Source organism: Gambusia affinis, linkage group LG19 (assembly GCF_019740435.1).
Source record: "Gambusia affinis linkage group LG19, SWU_Gaff_1.0, whole genome shotgun sequence".
Classification (NCBI taxonomy): Eukaryota; Metazoa; Chordata; class Actinopteri; order Cyprinodontiformes; family Poeciliidae; genus Gambusia; species Gambusia affinis.
The window spans coordinates 24,065,410-24,087,919 of NC_057886.1; the positions used below are offsets into that span (position 1 = coordinate 24,065,410).

At 45.7% G+C, this 22,510-nt stretch overlaps 2 protein-coding genes and 1 pseudogene across 2 annotated transcripts; all 3 read left to right on the plus strand.

Moving 5' to 3' along the window:
* Positions 1-1,882: 1,882 nt before the first annotated feature.
* Positions 1,883-4,491, plus strand: LOC122821607 (keratin, type I cytoskeletal 13-like). Its single transcript, XM_044099682.1, has 7 exons — positions 1,883-2,352; positions 2,460-2,542; positions 2,650-2,806; positions 2,880-3,041; positions 3,162-3,287; positions 3,364-3,587; positions 4,243-4,491. Exons 1-7 carry the CDS (start codon positions 1,942-1,944, stop codon positions 4,400-4,402), a joined length of 1,323 nt encoding a protein of 440 aa, XP_043955617.1. The 5' UTR covers positions 1,883-1,941; the 3' UTR covers positions 4,403-4,491.
* A 3,826-nt stretch (positions 4,492-8,317) lies between these two features.
* LOC122821606 (keratin, type I cytoskeletal 13-like) lies at positions 8,318-11,655 on the plus strand. The gene is made up of 7 exons (XM_044099681.1): positions 8,318-8,951; positions 9,225-9,307; positions 9,386-9,542; positions 9,612-9,773; positions 10,636-10,761; positions 10,834-11,057; positions 11,503-11,655. The coding sequence occupies exons 1-7, from the start codon at positions 8,439-8,441 to the stop codon at positions 11,606-11,608; spliced, it is 1,371 nt and encodes a 456-aa protein (XP_043955616.1). The 5' UTR covers positions 8,318-8,438; the 3' UTR covers positions 11,609-11,655.
* Positions 11,656-15,148: 3,493 nt separating this feature from the next.
* On the plus strand, positions 15,149-19,686 carry LOC122822010 (annotated as a pseudogene).
* Positions 19,687-22,510: the final 2,824 nt, after the last annotated feature.

Sequence of the window (22,510 nt, forward strand, 5' to 3'; positions counted from 1 at the left end):
TGGATAATTAACAGATTATTGTTGGATCATTAACAGATTATTATTGGATTATTAACAGATTATTATTGGATTATTAACAGATTATTATTGGATTATTAACAGATCCATGTCCTTTAAAGCTCCACTGAACAGTGAAACTTTCTTCTACAGGCTGTTTGGATGATCCGACTAATTACTGACGATTACATTTATCCTGAAGGAAAAACATCTTCAGACAGAAAAAATGATCCGTCATTCATCCAGCAGCTTCTACAGCCCACATCATCACCCTCCTCCACCATGCGGACAGCAGAATGATGGACTCCAGATGGTTTGGAGATGAAATTATGACCTTCCAGTTTGTTGCTGTTTCTCTGCCAGGTGGACTGGACCGGGTCACCGGACCGGGTCACCGGACCGGGTCACCGGACCGGGTCACCGGACCGGGTCACCGGAAGCCAGAGTGACGCCCAGGAAGGCGTTCTGGATGTGGCTGATGTTTTATGGATTATTGTGGATTAGAGGATTTAAGCTGAATTCTGTGTGGATCCACCTTAACTCGACTGAAGCCGAGTTAAGGTGGATCCCAGTTTAAACTAACATCACTGGAAGCAGCTGCTGGTAGCAAAGAGATGAGAAATGTTGAGTCACTGATTAGCAATAAATGGTTCATATTTTCACCAAGTTATTCATTCTTTATAAATGTCAGTTTCAAACTAAATATTTAGTTAAAGGTTGCTAAAATATTTAGCTCTGAGCTCTTTAATATTTGCTCAGCAAACTACATATTTAGCTCCAGAATATTTAGCTTAGAGTTAAATATTTAACTTTAAGCTAAATAGGAGGCCTGAAGGATTTCATTGGATAAACCCAAAGACTGTCACTGAAATCAACCTGGAGGTCCAGAGGTTCTGGAGGTTCTGGAGGTCCAGAGGTCCTGGAGGTTCTGGAGGTCCAGAGGTTCTGGAGGTCCAGAGGTTCTGGAGGTTCTGGAAGTTCTGGAGGTCCAGAGGTTCTGGAGGTCCAGAGGTTCTGGAGGTTCTGGAAGTTCTGGAGGTCCTGGAGGTTCTGGAGGTCCAGAGGTTCTGGAGGTTCTGGAGGTCCAGAGGTTCTGGAGGTTCTGGAGGTTCTGGAGGTCCGGTCTCCTGAAACCTGTAGATGTTTCTCTACTTCAACACCTGAGTCCAGTAATGAGGTCGTCAGCAGGAGAACCAGCTGCTGATTATTTTCTGCTCCTACTGAGTTGCTCCATGTTTCCCTGATTTTGTATTTATTTCCCTCCTGGGTCAAAACATGACAATGAAAACTAAACCCCCGTTTACTAAATAACACAAATCTTTGCTGTCAATTTTTGACTGTGACTTTTCAAACGGTGCTTTATGAAGTCGTAGATTAAAGCAGCAAAACCAACAGACCAGAACATCTTCAGAGACGTTTTAAAGCTGCACCTGTTCCACCTGGATCAACACCAAACCAGTTTGCTTACAGAAAGTGAGCGGCTCCGTGGAGAGGAATGATCTCAGTCTCTGGTTCTTTGTTTCTACCTGACAGGAGATCATCCAGCTGCTCCTCTGGTGTTTACAGAGGATTAATGCTGACAGAAGTGGCCCAACCAGAGGGTTCATCTTTAAATCACTTTGGCACACAGGTCACTCCTTTCTTTCGAGCTGCGCCTCGTCATTCCTGCAGTGGTTTGAGGTTAATGTATTCCGTGTCTGAACTGGCCCTTGCCTTTCATGTGAAATGAAAGTTGGCATGTTCTGATTCTGATAATTGTTGGCTCCGGTATGTCTCAGACACACCTGAAGGACAGGTGTCTCCTCCCTGTTTGACTCCAGCTCTCCATCCTCCTCCTCCTCTGGAGCAACACGGAGCAGGAGGATATAAAACCCTGCTGCTCCCTCTCGTCTCCACTCTCTCCTCTGCAGCTGATGCTCCGGCACCTCCTGAACATCCATCACCATGAATAGCTTTTCCTCCAGGTCCCTGGGTGGTTTCATGTCCAGCGGCGGGTACGGTGGCCTCAGGATGTCCTCCGGCTCCTCTGCCATGTCCATGTACAGCGGCGGCCGCAGCGCAGCCGGTGGCGGCGGAGCCGGTGGTGGCGGAGCCTCCAGCTACGGCTTTAGCTTCGGTGGCGGCGCCGGTGGTGGAGCAGGCGGTGGTGATAGCATGAACATCTCTGCCAACGAGAAGGCCACCATGCAGAACCTGAACGACCGTCTGGCCTCCTACCTGGAAAAGGTCCGCAGCCTGGAGACGGCCAACGCCGAGCTGGAGAAGAAGATCCGGGAGTTCCTGGACAAGAAGACCTCGCCGTCCGCCAGAGACTACAGCGCCTACTTTGCCACCATCGCAGATCTGCAGGGAAAGGTAGGATGAGTGATGCTGCAGCTAAACAACTGACTCCAAGTTCAGATAAAGATCTTCATCTGGTTTTGGGTTAAAACCTTGTGTAACTGGACCTTCTTGTCCCTCAGATCCAGAAAGCCACTGTAGACAACGGTGGGATCTACCTGGCCATCGATAACGCCAAGCTGGCCTCTGATGACTTCAGGATGAAGTAAGTCCACAGAGTTCAGGCTCAAACTGCTCCAACCAGACCTCTGGCATCACACCTGTTTCCCTACAAACCGGTCCAGAAACTCTCTGTCTTAACATCCTGTCCAGGTACGAGAACGAGATGTCCATGCGTCAGTCGGTGGAGGCCGACATCGCCGGGCTCAAGAGGCTCCTGGACGAGCTGACCCTGGCCAGGTCTGACCTGGAGATGCAGATCGAAGGCCTCAGGGAGGAGCTGATCTTCCTGAAGAAGAACCACGAGGAGGTGAGGCGGCTTTGATGGAGCGCAGTCTGAGTGACTCTGGACGGCGTCATGCAGCTGTAAATGGTGTCTGCAGGAGCTGCTGGCCACGAGAACGCAGATGAGCGGCCAGGTGAACGTGGAGGTGGACGCAGCTCCAGGACAAGACCTGAACAAGATCATGGAGGAAATGAGGGACCACTACGAGTCCGTCGCCGCCAAGAACCGCAAAGACCTGGAGGGCTGGTTCCAGAACAAGGTGAGGAGTCTGCTGCTCATCGCAACATGCTTTCCTCTTCTTCTGAGATTCTCTGACTCTGCTACTAGCGCCACCATGAGGCTGATTCTACGGTGTTCTTGATATTTTTCCTCCACACAGATGGAAGGGCTGAACAAAGAAGTCGCTGCCAACACAGAAACGATACAGGTATCCAGGTCAGAGCTCACAGAGCTCAAACGGACGCTGCAGGCCCTGGAGATCGAGCTGCAGTCACAACTCAGCATGGTGGGTGCAGCAACCGGCATGTATGATCAAACCAAGACACACGTCAACTCAACCGTCTCCCTCCTGTTCCCAACAGAAAGCCGGTCTGGAAAGCAACCTGGCGGAAACTCAGAACCGCTACTCCATGCGACTGGCGGGCTTCCAGAACCAGGTGTCGACTCTGGAGGAGCAGCTGGTTCAGCTGAGGGGCGACCTGGAGCGGCAGCGACAGGAGTACCAGGTGCTGCTGGACATGAAGACCCGACTGGAGATGGAGATCGCAGAATACCGCCGCCTGCTGGACGGAGAGGGAGGCGGCAGGTGAGACATGTTCACCGGGAGAACGATCCTCCAATAACTGTCAGGAAATAAACTCACGTTTACTTCAGAAACAAGCTGAAGGAACCAGAGAGACGCCAGCATGTCATCGACACAAACAACTGAACTGGAGTCACTTTTACAAGCAGCGTTTTCTCCTAAAACACAATCTGAACTAAATCAAACTCTGCTTTTCTACTTTGTTTTGAATATTGTCTGAAAATCTTTAGTAACACTTTTTAATAAATTTATATTATTTTTTATTTCTTTGCTTCTGGAAGAAATTCAAACTTATATGAAAATATTCCAGCAAACCCAGTCAACAATCTTCAATAATATATTTCTGTTTATTTTAAATGTTCATTTTTTTCTCTAAATGTGAAAAAAATACCTACCTCCTTTAGAGGGGGGGTCATAATTATGTAAAAACTGTTTTTTAACCCAGTCAAAAATGCTTATTTATAGGAAGATTTTTGTTTAGAATTTCATAATTCAAAATTTCAAGTGAATTATAAATTTCTCAACATTTTGTTTAAAATTTTCTGGATTGAATATTTAAAAAACCCAAATTTATCTAATATTAATTTAAACATTAAATATATTTAATGTTTGCATCAATAAAAGCATTTATTTATTTATTTTGTTGTTTCATTTTCAGCGTCGTCTCCTCCAAAGCCTCCTCCACCTCGGCCTCCACCTCGGCCTCCACCTCCGGCTCCTCCTCCGCCTCCACCACCACCACCACCACCAGGTACGTGGTTGTAGAGGAGGTGTTGGTGGACGGAAAGGTGGTCAGCACCTCCACACAGGATGCCTAGTGAGCCGCAGACAGCGCCCCCTGCTGCACAAATGGAAACAACTAAAACCTGCTGAGGTGCTTAAAAATAAAATCAATTTTAAAAATCCAGCTTGTTGTGTCTGTAATTCTTCTGATCACCACCAGGTGAAGAATCAGGATCATTTTGATTGTAAGAAAAATAAACGTGAGTTTATAATTCATAAGATGAACCATGTTTTGATATTAAGTAAAATAAATATAGAATAATTCAGTTTTGATCTTTTTTAGTCTTTTTATTGTCAACAATTTAAATCACCAGCAGCTTCCAAAAGGAGACCAACAGGTTTAGTTTTAATATAAAAATGTCTAAAGCTGTTTGGTAAGAATTTTACCAGGATTCAACCAAACTGACAGATATTTCAGAAATATCAGATAAAAACAACAATATTTGGAGATTAAGAAACAACAAACTCCTGCAAACATCCATGAAGACCAACAAGATCAAATATCCTGAAGTTAAATAAAATATCACCAAAGATCATCTGGTATTTTAAATAAACTGCAAAAAAAACAAACACTAATGTCCAAAGTGCTTTTGTCAGCGTCAGATTTCACAGATTAACGTGAAACCAGAGAAACTTTGTCGGTTTAAAGGTTTTCTCCATCGTCCATCTTTGGATTGTTGCAACGATATCAGAACATCAAACTTTATCTTGTGATAATCCATCATCATGGTGACTTTTATGCCAAAAAGAAACAAGAACAGATGAAAAGGACGGCAGCCATTTTCTCTGCTCTGTTAGATAAAGCAGCCAGAAGATCAGATCAGATCCACATGATGGATCCTGAGTCTGTCTGGTCCTGCAGGCCGAATGGGTCAGACTGACAGGATTACAATAATGAAAATCTGGAGTTTATCTGGTGGAACAGAAATGTTTTTAACGAAGGCCGAGCCCAGCAGCTGGTACAACGGAACCGGCTCCCGTCGGATCTGAAGTCAGTCGCTGAAGCAATCCTGACTCCACCTGGTGAAAACCTGAAGCTCGGCTTTAATTCAGCTGAAAATGAAAACTGCAGGAAACCAGCAGGATGACGGTGCAGAAAGATCCTCCAGAACCTCTTCCAGTCAAACGTCGTTTATTAGAGATCATTTTAAGATTTAATTCGATCCAAAATGAGTCGGTTTGACTCCCGGCGGTCAGAGGAGGAGATCGAAGATCCATTTTGATCTACCAGATAAGTTCTGGATGGGAAGTAAGAGAATCTCCCAGAATTCCCATCAGGATCCATTCAGGACAACTGGGTCCAACTCCTGTCCCCCAGAAATGGACCTGCTGTCTCCACCGTCTGCAGTCAGAGCAGCCATTTCCTCTGTGTGGTTCTGGTCCAGCCCAAAGGTCCTGGTGGGCCGGCGTCCTGCAGCTCTCTGCCGTCTCTCAGGTTCAACAGTCAGATAGTTGAATCTCCTCCTCGGTGCTGTCAGGTTCTCATCCAAACCCAGAAACCCAACAGGAACCCTGATGGATGGAAAAGCTTCTTGTTTTTAGAAGAATAATTTTATCTTGGATGAACCAAAAGCTCATCAAACTGTCAGCAGAGCAGAGAAGTCAAAGTTCATAAAACCCAAAACAACCAGCTGTTTTCTACCAGTTCACTGAAACTCCTGCTTTCTGTCCCAGTGAATGTTTCCCAGGCTTGTGGTGATGGACTAGAAACACGTGGAACTGCAGGACAATGTGAGAGGAAATTGATCATTTTCACAATTTATCACACTTTGATGTTTACTGCAAAGAAATCTTCAATATTATTTAATCTTAATAACTTATTTATATTTTAAGAGCATCATAATCTTGATTTGGGCCAAAACAAAATTCACTTTGACGGTCCTGACCAGTCAATGCACAGCTTCAGTTACTGCAGCTGGAAATTAGTGTTCAAATCTCTGTGATGTGATGACCTCTGACCTGAACCTCCAGAGCCACATAAAGTCAGGTACAAAGTCGGCCTTCTATCACCTGAACAACATTTCCAGGCTTAAAGGACTGATGTCCAGAAAGACTTTATATGTGTGTTTATCTTTAGTTACACGGATCAAATCCATCAGACAGTTGATCCAGAACCTGCTGCTCACAGCCCAGTTCTAAGGCCCAGTTCGACGGTCAGATGAACCTGACCGTCGCAGGTTCATCTGTTACTAGACTTTTGCTCTAAATCAGATGTTGCTGCACCACAGATTCTAACAGACCCGATTCTGAGCCGCGGTCCAGGAATGTTTACTGGGCTGAAGACGTTTGGCTGGAGGAAAATTTCCTGACCTCTAGAGAAGCTCTTTAGTTACTGGGAGGAGCTGGGAACCAGTTTAATGAGGTCAGCAGGGGTGTGGTAGGATCCTTTGTTTGAGCAGTCTGAGTTTTCACTGCCTGCAGGCAACAGAGCGACACACAAAGAGACCAAATGAGGCGTAAATCAAGGCTGAGAGACTCAGAGGGATCTGCAGCTGATCTGCTGCGTCTGTCAAGGTTAGCGTCAGAAAACCTCCGAACTTCAGATGGGCTTTTTTCATCTGACCTCATGTCGCTGCGAAAGCCTCGACTCCACAGCAAAGAAGCCAGAAGTTTACATACAGCCAATGAGAAACATGCACCTGGCTGGCCTGGCTTCAACCAACAGGACACAACAGACCTCCTGCTGTGTTTAACCGTTTGTACTTCCTGCCAAAGACAGGCTCCCTGCAGAGGAAGAGGACGTTCACCTCCAAATTGTACATAGACTCGGTTGGGTTAGAATGACAGCGCCTCGTTCGGTGGCGCCTTAAACTGAGACAGGCAGCAGTTCACCGGACCTGCTCTGGTGGACAGGAGAGGCTTTCTGGGTCCTGAAAACAAAGACAGGATGATCCGACCGTCTGTTTTCTAGACGTCAGAAATGTTAAGTTAGTTTCCGTCATCATCAGATTTAGGCCACAATATTTACACATCAACACAGACGGCTGCAGAACAAACAAACCTGGTTCTTCCTGTTCGTCGTCTCAGTCAGTCTCCATCCTGGAACTTAAAGAACCGAAGCAAAACCTCCAGATCACATTTAGCATGTTAGTATTCTCTGCATCCACACCGAAACCAACAGCAGGCCAAACATTACTCTTCTCTTCTGGCTCCGCTCCCAGTGGTTAGTAGTTAGCTAACCTGTAAAAATCAACCAATTGGATTTATTTGTTCTGGTACCGGAGCGCTCCACTGGTCCATTCAGGTTTAAATGTCCCAGAGTGAATAAACCAGGTTTAGTGGCAAGTTCCTGTTTTCTGTTTCTCAGGAGTTTCCTAAACCAGAAAAACTCTTGAAATGTATTTTTGTTCTGCTCAGAAGGAGAGAATTTAAGTTTACTGATGATTTCTGTGATCCAGACTCAGAGGCCGACGGTTCTGGTGGGAATCTGAGCTGTAAAGCACGGCGGAGGAGGGGGCATGATGATGACGTGGAACTTTACTGTTTCACAGCCAGAGGACATTTTTTACAACTGATTCCTCTGATGACAGATGAGGATGAGATAAAACCTGCAAATATTTGCATTTCAAAGAAAGGAGCCAAATATTTGACTGGGAAACACGAGACTGGTACGGAAATGAGACGACTTTCCTCCGGGACAAACGGACCTTTCTGATCAGGAGGTGTGGAGGCTGTGACTCCAGACGGGCCATCGAGCCTTCTGCCTGTCTGGAGAGTTCCGGTTCTGGTTCTGGTTCTGATCTGTGGCGGTTCCAGAGGTTCAGTTTCATCACAGCAAACTGAGTTTCATTGTCTGGTTGCACAATAAGAGAACAGAGGTGGGAGGGAGGATGTGTGCAGACCTGCAGGGCCCAAAGCAGCAGAGCAGGCGGGTCGGGACACGATCCCGGATCAGGAGGGGGGGTCCGGGTCTGATAACAACCGGTCCTGGTTCTGGATGACGTCCCTCACAGCCTGCAGCTGATTTCAAGGAGCAAGAGAATAAAGTGCCTGACATTCCTGCAGCAGTTTGTCACCGTCCTGCGGCTGCAGGGGGTGTTACCTGACCCTCCCCCTGCAGCCGCAGCATAAATGCAGCAGCGCCGTCCGCCGCTGCATTCTCCTCTCCTCCACCCAGAGCAGCAGAACTCCTCCAGCATGGCCAACCTCTTCTCCACCCGCTCCTCCTCCTACTCCAGCGGGGGCCGCCTGGGCTCCATGAGGAGCGGCAGCGTCTACGGCGGCGCCGGCGGCTCCGGGGTCCGGATCTCCAGCAGCACCGCCTCCAGAAGCTTCGCCTCTGGCGGAGGTGCAGGTTTCGCTGCGGGTGGAGGCGGCGCAGGCTTCGCCTCTGGTGGAGGTGCGGGCTTCGCCGCAGGCGGAGGCTTCAACCTGTCCGAAGCCCTGGACATCTCCGACAACAAGAAGGCGGCCATGCAGAACCTGAACGACCGGCTGGCCTCCTACCTGGAGAAGGTCCGCAGCCTGGAGACGGCCAACGCCGACCTGGAGAAGAAGATCCGGGAGTTCCTGGACAAGAAGGCCCAACCTGAGAGCCAGGACTACTCCAGGTTCTACACCATCATCAGCGACCTGCAGAACCAGGTGAGTCCAGGTTCTGGTTCTGGTTTTAGGTCAGGGCAGAGAAACTGATGATGCTCCATTGTAAGAACACAAAGCCTGAAATCCTGCCTGCCTGGGCCACGCCGCTGCAGGATCCTCTTCCTGCTGGAGGAAACTGGAGCGACCACGCCCAGAACCACCAGAACCCGCGGGCCTCGCTCCTCACCTGAACCTGCATCATCTGACTCTCATTTCCACGTTTCCACCAGTAATCAGACTCAGAGAAGTTGTTCTAAACCACGTCTGTCCTCTCAGATCATCGATGCCACCCGGTTGAACGGCTCTCTGCATCTTTCCATCGACAACGCCAAGCTGGCCACCGATGACTTCAGGATTAAGTGAGTCCACAAACACCAACCTGACGGTGTAAACTTGGCTTTCACTGCTCATCGGCTCCTAACCTGGTTCTGCTGCAGGTACGAGAACGAGCTGGCCATGCGGCAGTCGGTGGAGGCCGACATCGCCGGGCTGAAGAAGCTCCTGGACGAGCTGACCCTGGCCAGGTCCGACCTGGAGATGCAGATCGAGTCTCTGAGGGAGGAGCTGATCTACCTGAAGAAGAACCACGAGGAGGTGAGCCGAGCTAACGGTCCGGCTGCGAGGCGGAGCCAAGCTTCCGGCTAAATCATGTCATTCCTGCAGGATCTGCTGAGCATGAGGTCACAGGTGGGCGGTCAGATCAACGTGGAGGTGGAAGCCGCGCAGCAGCCGGATCTGACCGCCATGATGGCCGAAATCAGAGAACACTACGAGAGCGTGGCCAGCAAGAACCGCAAAGACCTGGAGAACTGGTTCCAGGCCAAGGTGAGCCTGGAGAATCGGTTCTGCCAAAAACACAAGAAGTCCAGGAAACAGTTCCTCTACGGAGGTCCATAAGGGCCACAATGAAAAATATGAAAGTCAAAATCTTTATAACAATCAGAACTTGGATAAAATAAACAAATATCTGAAATTATCAAGAGTGAAATTAAGAAAATAATAACACATTGTATTATTTAACCAACACATTGAATAATTAATACAATTATCATAAATGAAAGACTAAAACCTCAATCAATCATGAAATATAATAATTATATTATTCATATTTATTATATTATTATAATATAATCATTTCCTTACTGCCATTATATAATTATATTCATTGTATAATTATGTAATATAATTATTAAATAACCCTATTACTGATTTAAATAATAATATAATAATGATAACAAATAATAAAATAACTAAATGAAAAGAATGAATATAATAAATGTCGAATTATATTAAATAATAATCAGGCGGTTCACATCACACTAATTATCTTAGCGTGAGTGTTAGCCCCGCCCACAAGCTTGGCTCACAACGGAATCATTTTATTACTTTTTAACATTCATAATATTTAAATATAAAATCTTTACAACACTTTACCCATTTTAAGACATTTTAAAAAAATAGATGCATTTAATTAATTTATTAGGTTCTGACACCTTTGGCCTTCTATACTTTTGGGACGTTTATGTCACCATCTAGAGGCGGCGAATGGAACTGCGTTTAAATGCTTGAAGTTTAAAACTCCTAAAATGAACAAAAAACATTTTTTACATCCCAGAGAGAAAAACATTAGTGATGACAGCAGAGTGTCATCTGCATAAATGATTTCTGTTTGTTTTCTGCTTTTCAGTCTGAGGAGCTTCAGAAAGAATCCGCCGTCAGCACAGAAACGCTCCAAACGTCTCGCTCTGAGATCTCAGACGTCAAACGGACGCTGCAAAATCTGGAGATTGAGCTCCAGTCGCAACTCAGCATGGCGAGTCTCTGAAAGCTCCTCCACTCTTCTTCTACTGCCGTGCTTTCTCTAACGTTGCTCTCACTCCTGCAGAAAGCATCTCTGGAGGCAACGCTGGCGGAAACGCAGAACAGGTACAGCAACATGCTGGCCGGCTACCAGAACCAGGTGACGCACCTGGAGGAGCAGCTGATTCAGCTGAGGGGCGACCTGGACCGGCAGGGTCAGGAGTACCAGATGCTGCTGGACATGAAGACCCGACTGGAGATGGAGATCGCAGAATACCGCCGCCTGCTGGACGGAGAGGGAGGCGGCAGGTGAGACGCCAGTTCTGCACGAATCTCACCAAGTATTTTTGGTCTAGTTTCTTGTGCAAGTATCTTTGTACTCATGAAATGAGACAAAACTAATTTACAAGTAACTTTTCAGCAAAATACAGTAGTAAATAAATCCTTAATATTGATGGAAAAGTTTTAGATCCATTGGCTGATTATTTCACTTGTAACAAGACATTTTTCCCATGTTATAAATTAAATAATCAGCCAATGGATCTAAAACTTTTCCATCAATATTAAGGATTTATTTACTTAAAACTAATTCTTATATCTTGCTGAAAAGTTACTTGTAAATTAGTTTTCTTATTTCAAGTTAAGTAAGACATTTGCATTAGAAACCAGAAAAATACTTGGCAGGACTTTTTGCAGTGAACTCTTCCAACACCAGACAGTCCAGGTTAGTCTAACCCTTCCTCCTCTTCCTCAGCTCCTCTTCCTCCTCGTCTACAAAGACGACCAGGAAGGTGATGATCGTCACCAAGGAGACGTCAGAGAACGGAGAGGTCATCACCGAATCCCAGGAATACTCATGAGACGCTGAACAGCCGCTGTTCTCTCAATAAAACTCTACTGATCAACATCTCTGTGTCTCCTCTGGTTCTGTTGGGCCAAGCGTCAGCGCTAAGGACAGAAGGTCTAGTCACTGGCTGTAAAACAAGCCCACATCATCAACCCTCCACTGCCGTGCTTCACAGCAGGAAGTAATGAAATAATGAACCTCGATGAGCCAAACATGAAGGCACCGAGTAAAGGTCCAGTTAGCACAGGACACAACGGATCCGGGTGTTAAAACTGAGACCAAAATGAGGAGTAAACAATAAACAAACTGTCATTGTGGGTTTTAAAGGTGAGATCTAAAACCAGGTGATCAGAGAAAAGATAAACTTCTAAAAAAAAAAATTTAACAAAAGGAAAAGTTACGCAACATTCAGGCAAACGAGCAGCAATTCAACGGTGGTGGAAAAACAGAGGAAGTAGTAAAATCTGAACATCTGAGGAAAGACTGAGCCAATAACAAATAAAAAGGATTAAAAAATAATTAACCTACAGAAAAACTAAAACCAATTTGGGTTCCGACTCAAGATAAAATGAATAGATGAAAAATCTACATTTCATTCAAGTATCTGTGATAAATGTTAATGAGCAAACAAATATGATAAATGACTTAAATCAAGTTAAATGTTTCCTGGTTTGATTAGAAGAGTTGAGGGTTCTGGACGGGTTCTACAGTGAAATGGACCGAAGTGCTGAGGAGGCGGAGACGTCCTGGAGTCACTCCGATCTTTAACCTGATGGAGCAGAACCCAGCAGTCCGGTTTGGTTGTTGAGGTGTGAATGTAACTGACCTCTGACCTCTGGTCCTCCAAACCTCGGTCTGGGTTCGGTTGAAGTGAACGCCAAGTGGACCGGCGGCCGCTCCAAAAGCAGGAAGTGGACTACAGCACCGGGCATTCTGGGTAAATACAACCAAAGCTAACGTGCTAGCCTAGCGCTAGCAGCAGAAATGGCTCCTGGTCTTCAGCCAAAGGCTGGAGGTTTTTGTATTGATTGACCCGTTTTATTAAATGATTCAGACATTTTCATAAAGTCTGCAGGAATAAAACTGTAAAGACTTTTTATGAGCCCGATTTATGAGGTCATGACTCACTGATGTGAAGCTGTTCATTTCTCGCTGCTTTAAAACAAACTCCAGACCCTTCAGGTGTTAGCGGTGTCGCCCTCTAGCGGTCGGTTTTTGTAAAGACAGTTAAAGGAAGTCAGCCTTCAGATCCGTGAAGAAAAAACAGATTTCCTTAAAATGCTCAGAAAATCTGAGAAGGTTCTTTGATATTCCAGCAGGTTCTGGATCTGAATGGTTTGTTTTTTATGTATTTGACCAGACGAAGAATTATTACTATTGTTAATTATTATTATTATTTCTATGATAAAGCAATATAAAAACAACTAAAATGGGTTTAAGAAATTATTAAAAACAAAGTTCTCATATAACAAACATTTTCAAAGCATCTATTTTAATATCTCTTCAGATGTTTTGCCCTGTTTGGAGGCTCTGCAGCTTCAAACTGCCCTTGCCTCCAACATGCAGTACCAGCAGACGGCCACCTGAGGGCAGCCTTACTGCAGGAGTCTCTCTTACCTTTTTCACTCTGACGAAGCGGCAGCTTGGTTCTTGGTTCGGATCTGTGGTTCTACTTCAGGCACGTCCAGCACCAAGACTTGATCCAAACGGCTTCATCTGAAGAACCAAGATGGTGCTATGGCCTAGTCAAAGGCCGGACATATGTGATGGAAATACCTCAGAAACATCAATGAAGACAAACAAGGTGGGAGACAAAAATGGAGCAGAAATCCAGCAGAATGCGATGGACTGGGAAAAGGAAGAACCGATTTGAGTCCAAAGGTCCGAAGGAAGTCGGTTCGGTTTTGTTGCAGTGAAAACCCAAAGTTTGACTTTCATCAGACCTGAAGGTCAGTAAAAATTACCTGAAAAGGAAATTCAAAGAAGTTATTCGAGTAACTGTGACTGTCTCTGGTTCCCCTGCACATTTACAAAAATTGTGGGCGGAGCCACAAGAGACGAAGGGCGTGATCAACTGTGGGGGTGGCCACCAGGGGGCGTGGTCAAGATTAGAGAAGCTCGGGGACTTTGTTGCTGTATTTATCAACTTTTCAGAAGTTTCCTGCTATCAGAAACTTTAATATCAACAAGGTTTTGCAGCTCCGTCGCCTCCTGAGCGAGTTCTGCTGTCAGCTCCTCCTCTTCCTCAGTCCAGCTGCAAACCGTCTGCAGGCCGAGCGGAGGAACCCGGGAGAACCACATGAGCAAAACTGAGAAATGAATCGACCAACGTCTGCCACAGTGACTCACCACCAGGGGGCGTGTCTGAGTGAGACGGGTTTAATCCAGAACCGGGGTTGAATGACAGCTGGGCCGCTGCAGCCAATAGGAGAACTGCAGTACCACCATTCAACCCAAAGAGGGCGGCGCTGAGACGGTTTTAGGCAAAGTTTTGCAGAATTAAATTAATTAAAGTGTCACAAATAAGACAGAGCCCTGAAGGAGCAATTTAGACGGATTATCTGCAGAAGAATGTTGATTTGAGGCTCAGTTGCTCTTCATCGCCCCTCCGGCTCCTCAGAAGTGTTTTTCTTTTAATCACAGAGTTTTTCTCAGCCTCTCCATTATCTGAGTAGTAACAGTAGCTGCAGTGGGAGGGGCTGACTGGAGAAGCCCCGATGAACCAGAACCTGTTATTATTTACAACAAGCAGAACCCGACGGTCCAAAGGGTCACGAAGGTCTGCAGAGCTGAACTCCCACCAACATTTAGGACGGGGGGAGAAGCTGAACTTTTTAAAGTCCCACAACCAGCGAGGCTGTTGCTGCGGTGATGGATTCCCGGACTGCCACCATGGAAACGTCTCCCTGCAGGGATTTCTGCCGTTTCAGTGGGGGGGGGACGGTGCACCTGCCGCCCTGAAGGTTAACCTCATCCAACCCTTTGATGGCTGTGCTGACTGCAGGGAAACATGTAGATCTGAGATGAGATCTCCAGGTGGGTGACGGGTCGGCGTGCCGCGGCTGGTAGGATCAGGAATGAAATCCTGCAGGCTGGGTTCAAAGGTCAGCTCCTGGACGGGTTCTGTGGCTCTAATCAAACAGGATTCAATCGGTTTGTCAAAGAGAACGTGAACGTCTCCAGTCTCTGTTAGATGCTAGTTTTCATTCAGGATGGGTAGCAGCGGCCATAAACCCTCAGGTTTAGGTTCTGGAAAAGCTGCAGGTAGAAATGCTCCAGGTGACGAGCCAAGGTCCGATTGGACCATCAGGCTCTCTGTGGACGCAGAGCTTTTGATCCAGAGATGAAAAAAATGATGAAACATGTCTTCTCACTCTCCACCTGATGTCTCTGTGTTTTCTTTACACAAGCGTAGTTCACCGCTCTGGTTAGAGGCCAAACCTTTTCATGCTTTAGACGGAAAATCAACTCCAGTAAGAAGTTAATCCTTCATCCGACGATCCGTGAACGACGGATTGAAGCAGGAATGTTTCCACCTGCCGCAGCAGGTATGATGGACCTGCTGGTGAAGGAGTTCAAGGAGAAAATAACTCCTGTTATCCAGAACCATCAAGTCACAGCTAACGCTGCCCTGTCCCTCCTCCTGAGGATCAAGCATGTGGCCACAGTGGGAAGGAACAACCGGGGAGTCAACACCTTCAACTCGCCAGGATCCTCAATCCAGTCCTGAAGAATTTCATTCAGGGTCCGTTTTGAAGTGGGTTCAATAGAACCCAAGGTCCAAACGTTGCCTTGGTTCCCCAGTTAGAAGACACAACCAGCCAGTCCATCAGAGGACAACAGAACCGGCGCCAGTCGGCCCAGTTCTCCGCTGCTCCTTCCATGATCTCCTGACTGCATGTGGAGTTTCCTTCCTGGACCGGTCAGCTCCATGATCCCACCTCAGATAAGCAGACAGCATCAGGAGGTCAGAGGTCACCTCACAAGACCAGGTTCTTCCTGTTCCCAACCAGGAGGTCCAGATGTGTGAGAGACAATCAGGGAGGATCTTGATCCTGGAGATCAGCTCCTCCATCTCTGCCTGTGGATCCAACCTAAAGACTGTTGGTGTTTCTTTGACCTCAGGCTGCAGAACCCAGAACCTCCAGGTCCATTCCTGCAGACTTCCTGCCCGGTTCTGCTCAGCAGAGGGAAGTAAACTCTGACCTTACTGGTGATCATGACCTGCATCCTGATTCATCGTCTGTAACGGACCTGGACCAAGGTTCTCCAGAGACGGAGGAACTCCGCCGCGCCTCCACTTGGACCTCCAGGCTAAACGCTGTCATTCCTCAGAACCGGCTGACGTTCCCGACGCTGAAGCGTCTAATTTGCACCTCAGCGAAGCGCCTGCAGGAGGGGATTTTGTCGGAACAGGTCTGGGTAAAGGTCAGCTCCACGCCCAGCGCCTCGCATTCCTGCAGCCTCGCCTCCCGCAGGAGCTTTAAAAGCCGCGCCGCCTCCTCCGCTCCTCACTCTCCTCTCAGAGACGCAGCATCCGTCATGTCCTCCACCGGCTCCATGAGGAGGAGGAGGGTTCTCCTCCTTGAGGGCCGGCAGCGTGTATGGAGGAGCTGGAGGCTCTGGGATCCGCATCTCCTCCGTCTCCTCCTCCCTGGGTGGAGGAGGAGGAGGAGGTTTCTCCCTGGGTGGAGGAGGAGGAGGAGGTTTCTCCTTCAGCGCCTCCAGCATGGAGGACAGCCTGGTGGGCAACGAGAAGTTCACCATGCAGAACCTGAACGACCGGCTGGCCTCCTACCTGGAAAAGGTGCACAAGCTGGAGAAGGCCAACGCCGAGCTGGAGCAGAAGATCCGCGGCTTCGTGGACAGCAAGGTGGGGCCCTCCACCCGAGACAACAGCGGCTTCTTCACCTCCATCACTGAGATCACAGACAAGGTGAGGAGAACATGAAGCGTCTCCTGGTGTGGGTCTGGAGCTCCAGGTTCTCCTGCCTGGTTCCTCAAACTCTACCTGTACCAAACTCTACCTGTACTTTGTGCAGAAGACATCCTTTCATCCTCCTCCAGCTCTTCTCCAGGTTCTGATCTTCCAGGATTGTAATTTGGTTTTCTTTGGCATTCTTCTTCTGGTTCTCTTTCCTGAAGTTATGATTCCTGAACCTGGAAGCCTGACTAGAAATTACTAGCAGCTTTCAAGTGACAGAGGTCAAAAGGTCGCTGCAGTCTCTGGAGATCGAGCTGCAGACAATGCTGGGCATGGTGAGGACACACACACTGAAACACACACACTCTGAAACACACACACTCTGAAACACACACACTCTGAAACACACACACTCTAAAACACACACTCTGAAACACACACTCTGAAACACACACACTCTGAAACACACACTCTGAAACACACACTCTGAAACACACACTCTGAAACACACACTCTGAAACACACACTCTGAAACACACACACACTGAAACACACACACTCTGAAACACACACTCTGAAACACACACTCTGAAACACACACTGAAACACACACACACTGAAACACACACACTCTGAAACACACACACACTGAAACACACACACTCTGAAACACACACACTCTGAAACACACACACTCTGAAACACACACTCTGAAACACACACTGAAACACACACACACTGAAACACACACACTCTGAAACACACACACACTGAAACACACACACTCTGAAACACACACTCTGAAACACACACACACTGAAACACACACACTCTGAAACACACACTCTGAAACACACACTCTGAAACACACACTGAAACACACACACACTGAAACACACACACTCTGAAACACACACACACTGAAACACACACACTCTGAAACACACACACTCTGAAACACACACACTCTGAAACACACACACTCTGAAACACACACACACACACTAAACACACACTAAGACACACACACACACTGAAACACACACACTCTGACACACACACACACTGACACACACACACTCAGAAACACACACTCTCAAACACACACTCTGAAACACACACACTCTGAAACACACACTCTGAAACACACACACTCTGAAACACACACACACTGAAACACACACACTCTGAAACACACACTGAAACACACACACACTGAAACACACACACTCTGAAACACACACACTCTGAAACACACACACTCTGAAACACACACACTCTGAAACACACACACTCTGAAACACACACACTCTGAAACACACACACTGAAACACACACACACTGAAACACACACACTCTGAAACACACACTGAAACACACACACACTGAAACACACACACTCTGAAACACACACACACTGAAACACACACACTCTGAAACACACACACACTGAAACACACACTGAAACACACACACACTGAAACACACACTCTGAAACACACTCTGAAACACACACTGAAACACACACACACTGAAACACACACACTCTGAAACACACACACTCTGAAACACACACACACTGAAACACACACACTCTGAAACACACACACTCTGAAACACACACACTCTGAAACACACACACTCTGAAACACACACACTCTGAAACACACACACTCTGAAACACACACACACTGAAACACACACTGAAACACACACTCTGAAACACACACTGAAACACACACTGAAACACACTCTGAAACACACACACTCTGAAACACACACACACTGAAACACACACTGAAACACACACTCTGAAACACACACTGAAACACACACTGAAACACACTCTGAAACACACACACTCTGAAACACACACACTCTGAAACACACACTGAAACACACACACACTGAAACACACACTCTGAAACACACACTGAAACACACACACTCTGAAACACACACTCTGAAACACACACTGAAACACACACACTCTGAAACACACACTGAAACACACACTGAAACACACACTGAAACACACACACACTGAAACACACACTCTGAAACACACACACTCTGAAACACACACTGAAACACACACACACTGAAACACACACACTCTGATAAACATTAACACTCAGCTGCTGATCAGGATTATTTTAGTTATTGATTATTGTTTTTTGCTCAAAGCCTTTTTTATGAATAAATTAATAATTCATAACATTTTATGTCTAAAAGTCTTTCCTCTCTTGGACGTCAACATGAGAAAAGCCTTTCTGATCATCAATACAGCGTAGAGCTGATCTCCTGATTAATTATTGATTAACAACTGGATTTTATTACAGACAGTAAACCAGGTTAAAACTGAACCAGAGAAGTTCTGACTAACCTGATTTATAGGATTTGATCTTAAATGAAAAATGTTTATTTTTGTAGCTCTGACTGCGTTGTTCTTTAGCAAACTGTTTTTTTATGCTCCGGTTAACGATTAATGGATTAAATTAATCTGATTAACTTCATCCAGCGTCTCTGAGCGTCTAAACAGAAACTTATCACGGCGTGAAAACTTTTTGACTCTTTGGTTTTTAAATGAACGGAGTGAAATATTGAAGTTCTTCTTCTGTGGTTTGTGGGCAGAAAGCGTCTCTGGAGGCGACCATGGCTGAGACCCAGAACCGATACTCGCTGCAGCTGTCCGGATACCAGATGCAGGTGAGACCGGTTCGGTTCTGGTTGACCTGTGATGCAGTGAAAGTGGGAGGAGCTACAGCCTCACCTGTGTCGTGTGCAGGTGTCGTCCCTGGAGGAGCAGCTGGTTCAGCTGAGGGCCGACATGGACCGGCAGGGTCAGGAGTACCAGATGCTGCTGGACCTGAAGACCCGACTGGAGATGGAGATCGCAGAATACCGCCGCCTGCTGGACGGAGAGGGAGGCGGCAGGTGAGACATGTTCACCTGGAGAACGATCCTCAGCCCACAGGTGGTCGGCTCCACCTGATCTGTGCTCTGATTGGTCCGCAGCTCCTCCTCCTCCACGCGACGCGAGGAGACCGTCGACGGGAAGCTGGTCTCCTCCTCATCTTCATCCACCTCTTCCTCAGTGACTCACTGAAGCAGCCAATCGGCTTCCTCCCTGCTCACTCACCTGAGAATAAACGAGAGTCGCCTCAGCTCCGCGTGTCCGTCTTCATTTCTCCTCCAAAACCCCACCGAGTTCGGGTCCGGTCAGAACCGGGCCTGCAGCCTGCTGGTGTTTGGAACCAGAACCAGTAAAAAAAAAAAAATAAAATATATATATATATATATATATATATATATATATATATATATATATATATATATATATATATATATAAACAGTAAAAAACGTTCTGGTTCTGGCTGCAGATGTAAACTGAATGGAGGTTCTGATTACAGGAAAAGTTTCCCAGAACTAGAAAGTTACCAGATAATAATAATAAAACTCCAGGAAGTAACTTATTTAACATTTTATTTTTATTTTCATATCAGACAGTGAGATATCCGAGACATAATCTGTGGGGAAAAAAGTTTCCTCCCAGTGCTGATACAACCAATCAGAGCCAGTGGGCGGGTCTAAGCGCTGTCAATCATCCTCATGCTCACTCCTCCTTGCTCTCTGCTCTTCACCACAACCTGAAAAAAATGCTAATGCTAGTTAGCATAACTACTGATGAAGGCAGATAGACGGTTTTCCTGGAACATTAAATTGTTTCTTCACCATTAGCAAATTTAGCAGTGAGTACATGGTGATGATTGACAACACTAAGACCCTCCTCCCGGCTCTGATTGGGTCTCTTTGACCAGGTATGATCGTTGTATTTTATCAAAGGACCATAATCTGATAGAAGAGCATCAAATGCTGACATTCATGTTTGAGTCCCTTTTTAAATAAAGTTTATTTAATTATTATTATTATTATTATTATTATTATTATTATTATTATTATTATTATTATTATTATTATTATTATTATTATTATTATTATTATTATTATTTCTTGGGAGAAGAATTGTGACTTTTTCACAAACTCTCATGACTTTGTGACAGTTTTAATAAATATGGAGAAAACCAAACATTTGAATAAAAGTTTTGCAGAAAACAGTTTCAGAACCGATCTGGGTTCTTTTAGCAGAACCTGATCCACTCACAGGTCACAGGTTCTGCAAAACCCAAACAGATACAAGAAAAATATAAATTCAAATAAATTCGAATAGAAATATGGAAATAAGAATTAAGAAAAAATCCCAGCAGCTTATGTGGGCAGCCCTGGAGGATAAACACCGCTGGTCAGAACTCAGAACTGGGTCAGGATTTGGTTCCAGTTCAGTTTAAATGAACTAAACTCTTAACTGTCACAAGCAGAGGAAGTGGGGATTGGTTCTGGTCCAGAAGGAAACGCAGGAGGACAAGGAGGGAATTCAGATTTATAATTATCCGTCATGGCCACCAGGGGGCAGCAGCGGCCATTTTTACTTCAATCCACCGATTCAAACTGGAGCTGCAACACGCATGCTACTGCTAGTCGGCTTTTACTGTGAAAAAACCACAACTTTATTTCTGTTTAGCTTTCAACACATCGTCAAAACATGTTCCTCCAAGCTCCAGAGTTAAAAGGTTTAATCAGCAGAACCAGAACCCACCAGGTCCAACAGAACCAGCGGTCAGTTAAAAGTAGTTTCTGATGGTCCAGTGACAGGCATGAAGCTAAGAGTCCAAATTGTTGAGATTCATCTACTTATCTGTTCTTATGTGTTCAACATGTGTTAAAATGATAAAACTATTTTCACACGGGCCTTTCAGAACCAGCAGGTTAAACCCAAAACCCTGAGAGAGTCAGTTTAATGGTTCTGGTTCACAACTATTAAAAACTCAAACGTTACTTCCTCACAAAGTTAGAGAATTACATCAGACTGATCAGAAAAATTATTTTTACTACAGAAATGTTCTGGTTGGTTCTGATTGGTTCTAAAAAGTAAGTGTCACTGCAGGAGGAGCTCTGCTGACACCAAACACAGGGCCGTAACCACAACCTGGAGGCTGGGGGTTAAAATCCTTCTTAGAGTTTTCCAGACTATAGTGGACAACACACAAAAACACACAAATTACTAACGTGTTTTTTTTGTACTGTAAACATTAAACAATCTCCCTTCAGTTATCAGTGGAGACACATTGTTGATGTTAACGTTATAAAATCGCTAACAGTTAATTATTGACAAAGATCAATGTGATTTTCAGTGTTATTGTTAGCAGCTGCTGAAAGTAACTAAAAAAGTTACTTTTCATGTCACTTAGTTACTTTCCAAATCAAGTAATCAGTAATATAACAGTTACTTTTTCAAGGAGTAATCAGTAATCCGATTAAAGTTACTTTTTCAAAGTAACTATGCCATCACTGAAAACAGCTAAGTAAATCAGCGCTTTCGAACTGATACAAAAAAATTTACTTAGGGTAAGTAGAGCAGTAAACTTAAAAAAACATCAGGTACCAAACAGAACCCGACCTCTGGACCTTCTCTGCTCCTCATGGAGTCTCTGTGTCGGTTTGGTTCTGTCAGCGGCTCTGAGCGTCTCGTCACGCCCGACGGCATCAGAACTGGTCCAGTTCCTCTCCTCACCTACAGACAGGGCCGTGCAGAGACCTATGGAGGGGCAGGGGCTCGAATTTAAAAAGGGGCACATTGAACAAAAACTCAGTACAACAACATAGCTGCAGCTGATCCAGAATGCTGCTGCTGGAGTTCTGACTAAAACCAGGAAGATAGAGCACATAACACCAGTTTTAAAGTCTCTCCACTGGCTCCCTGTAGCTCAAAGAATAGACTTTAAAATACTGTTGTTAGTTTATAAATCACTGAATGGTTTAGCACCACAATACATTAAAGATCTGCTGCTGTTGTATCAACCTTCCAGAACTCTCAGGTTCTGGTTCTGGTTCTGCTCTGCATCCCCAGAACCAGAACCAAACGAGGAGAA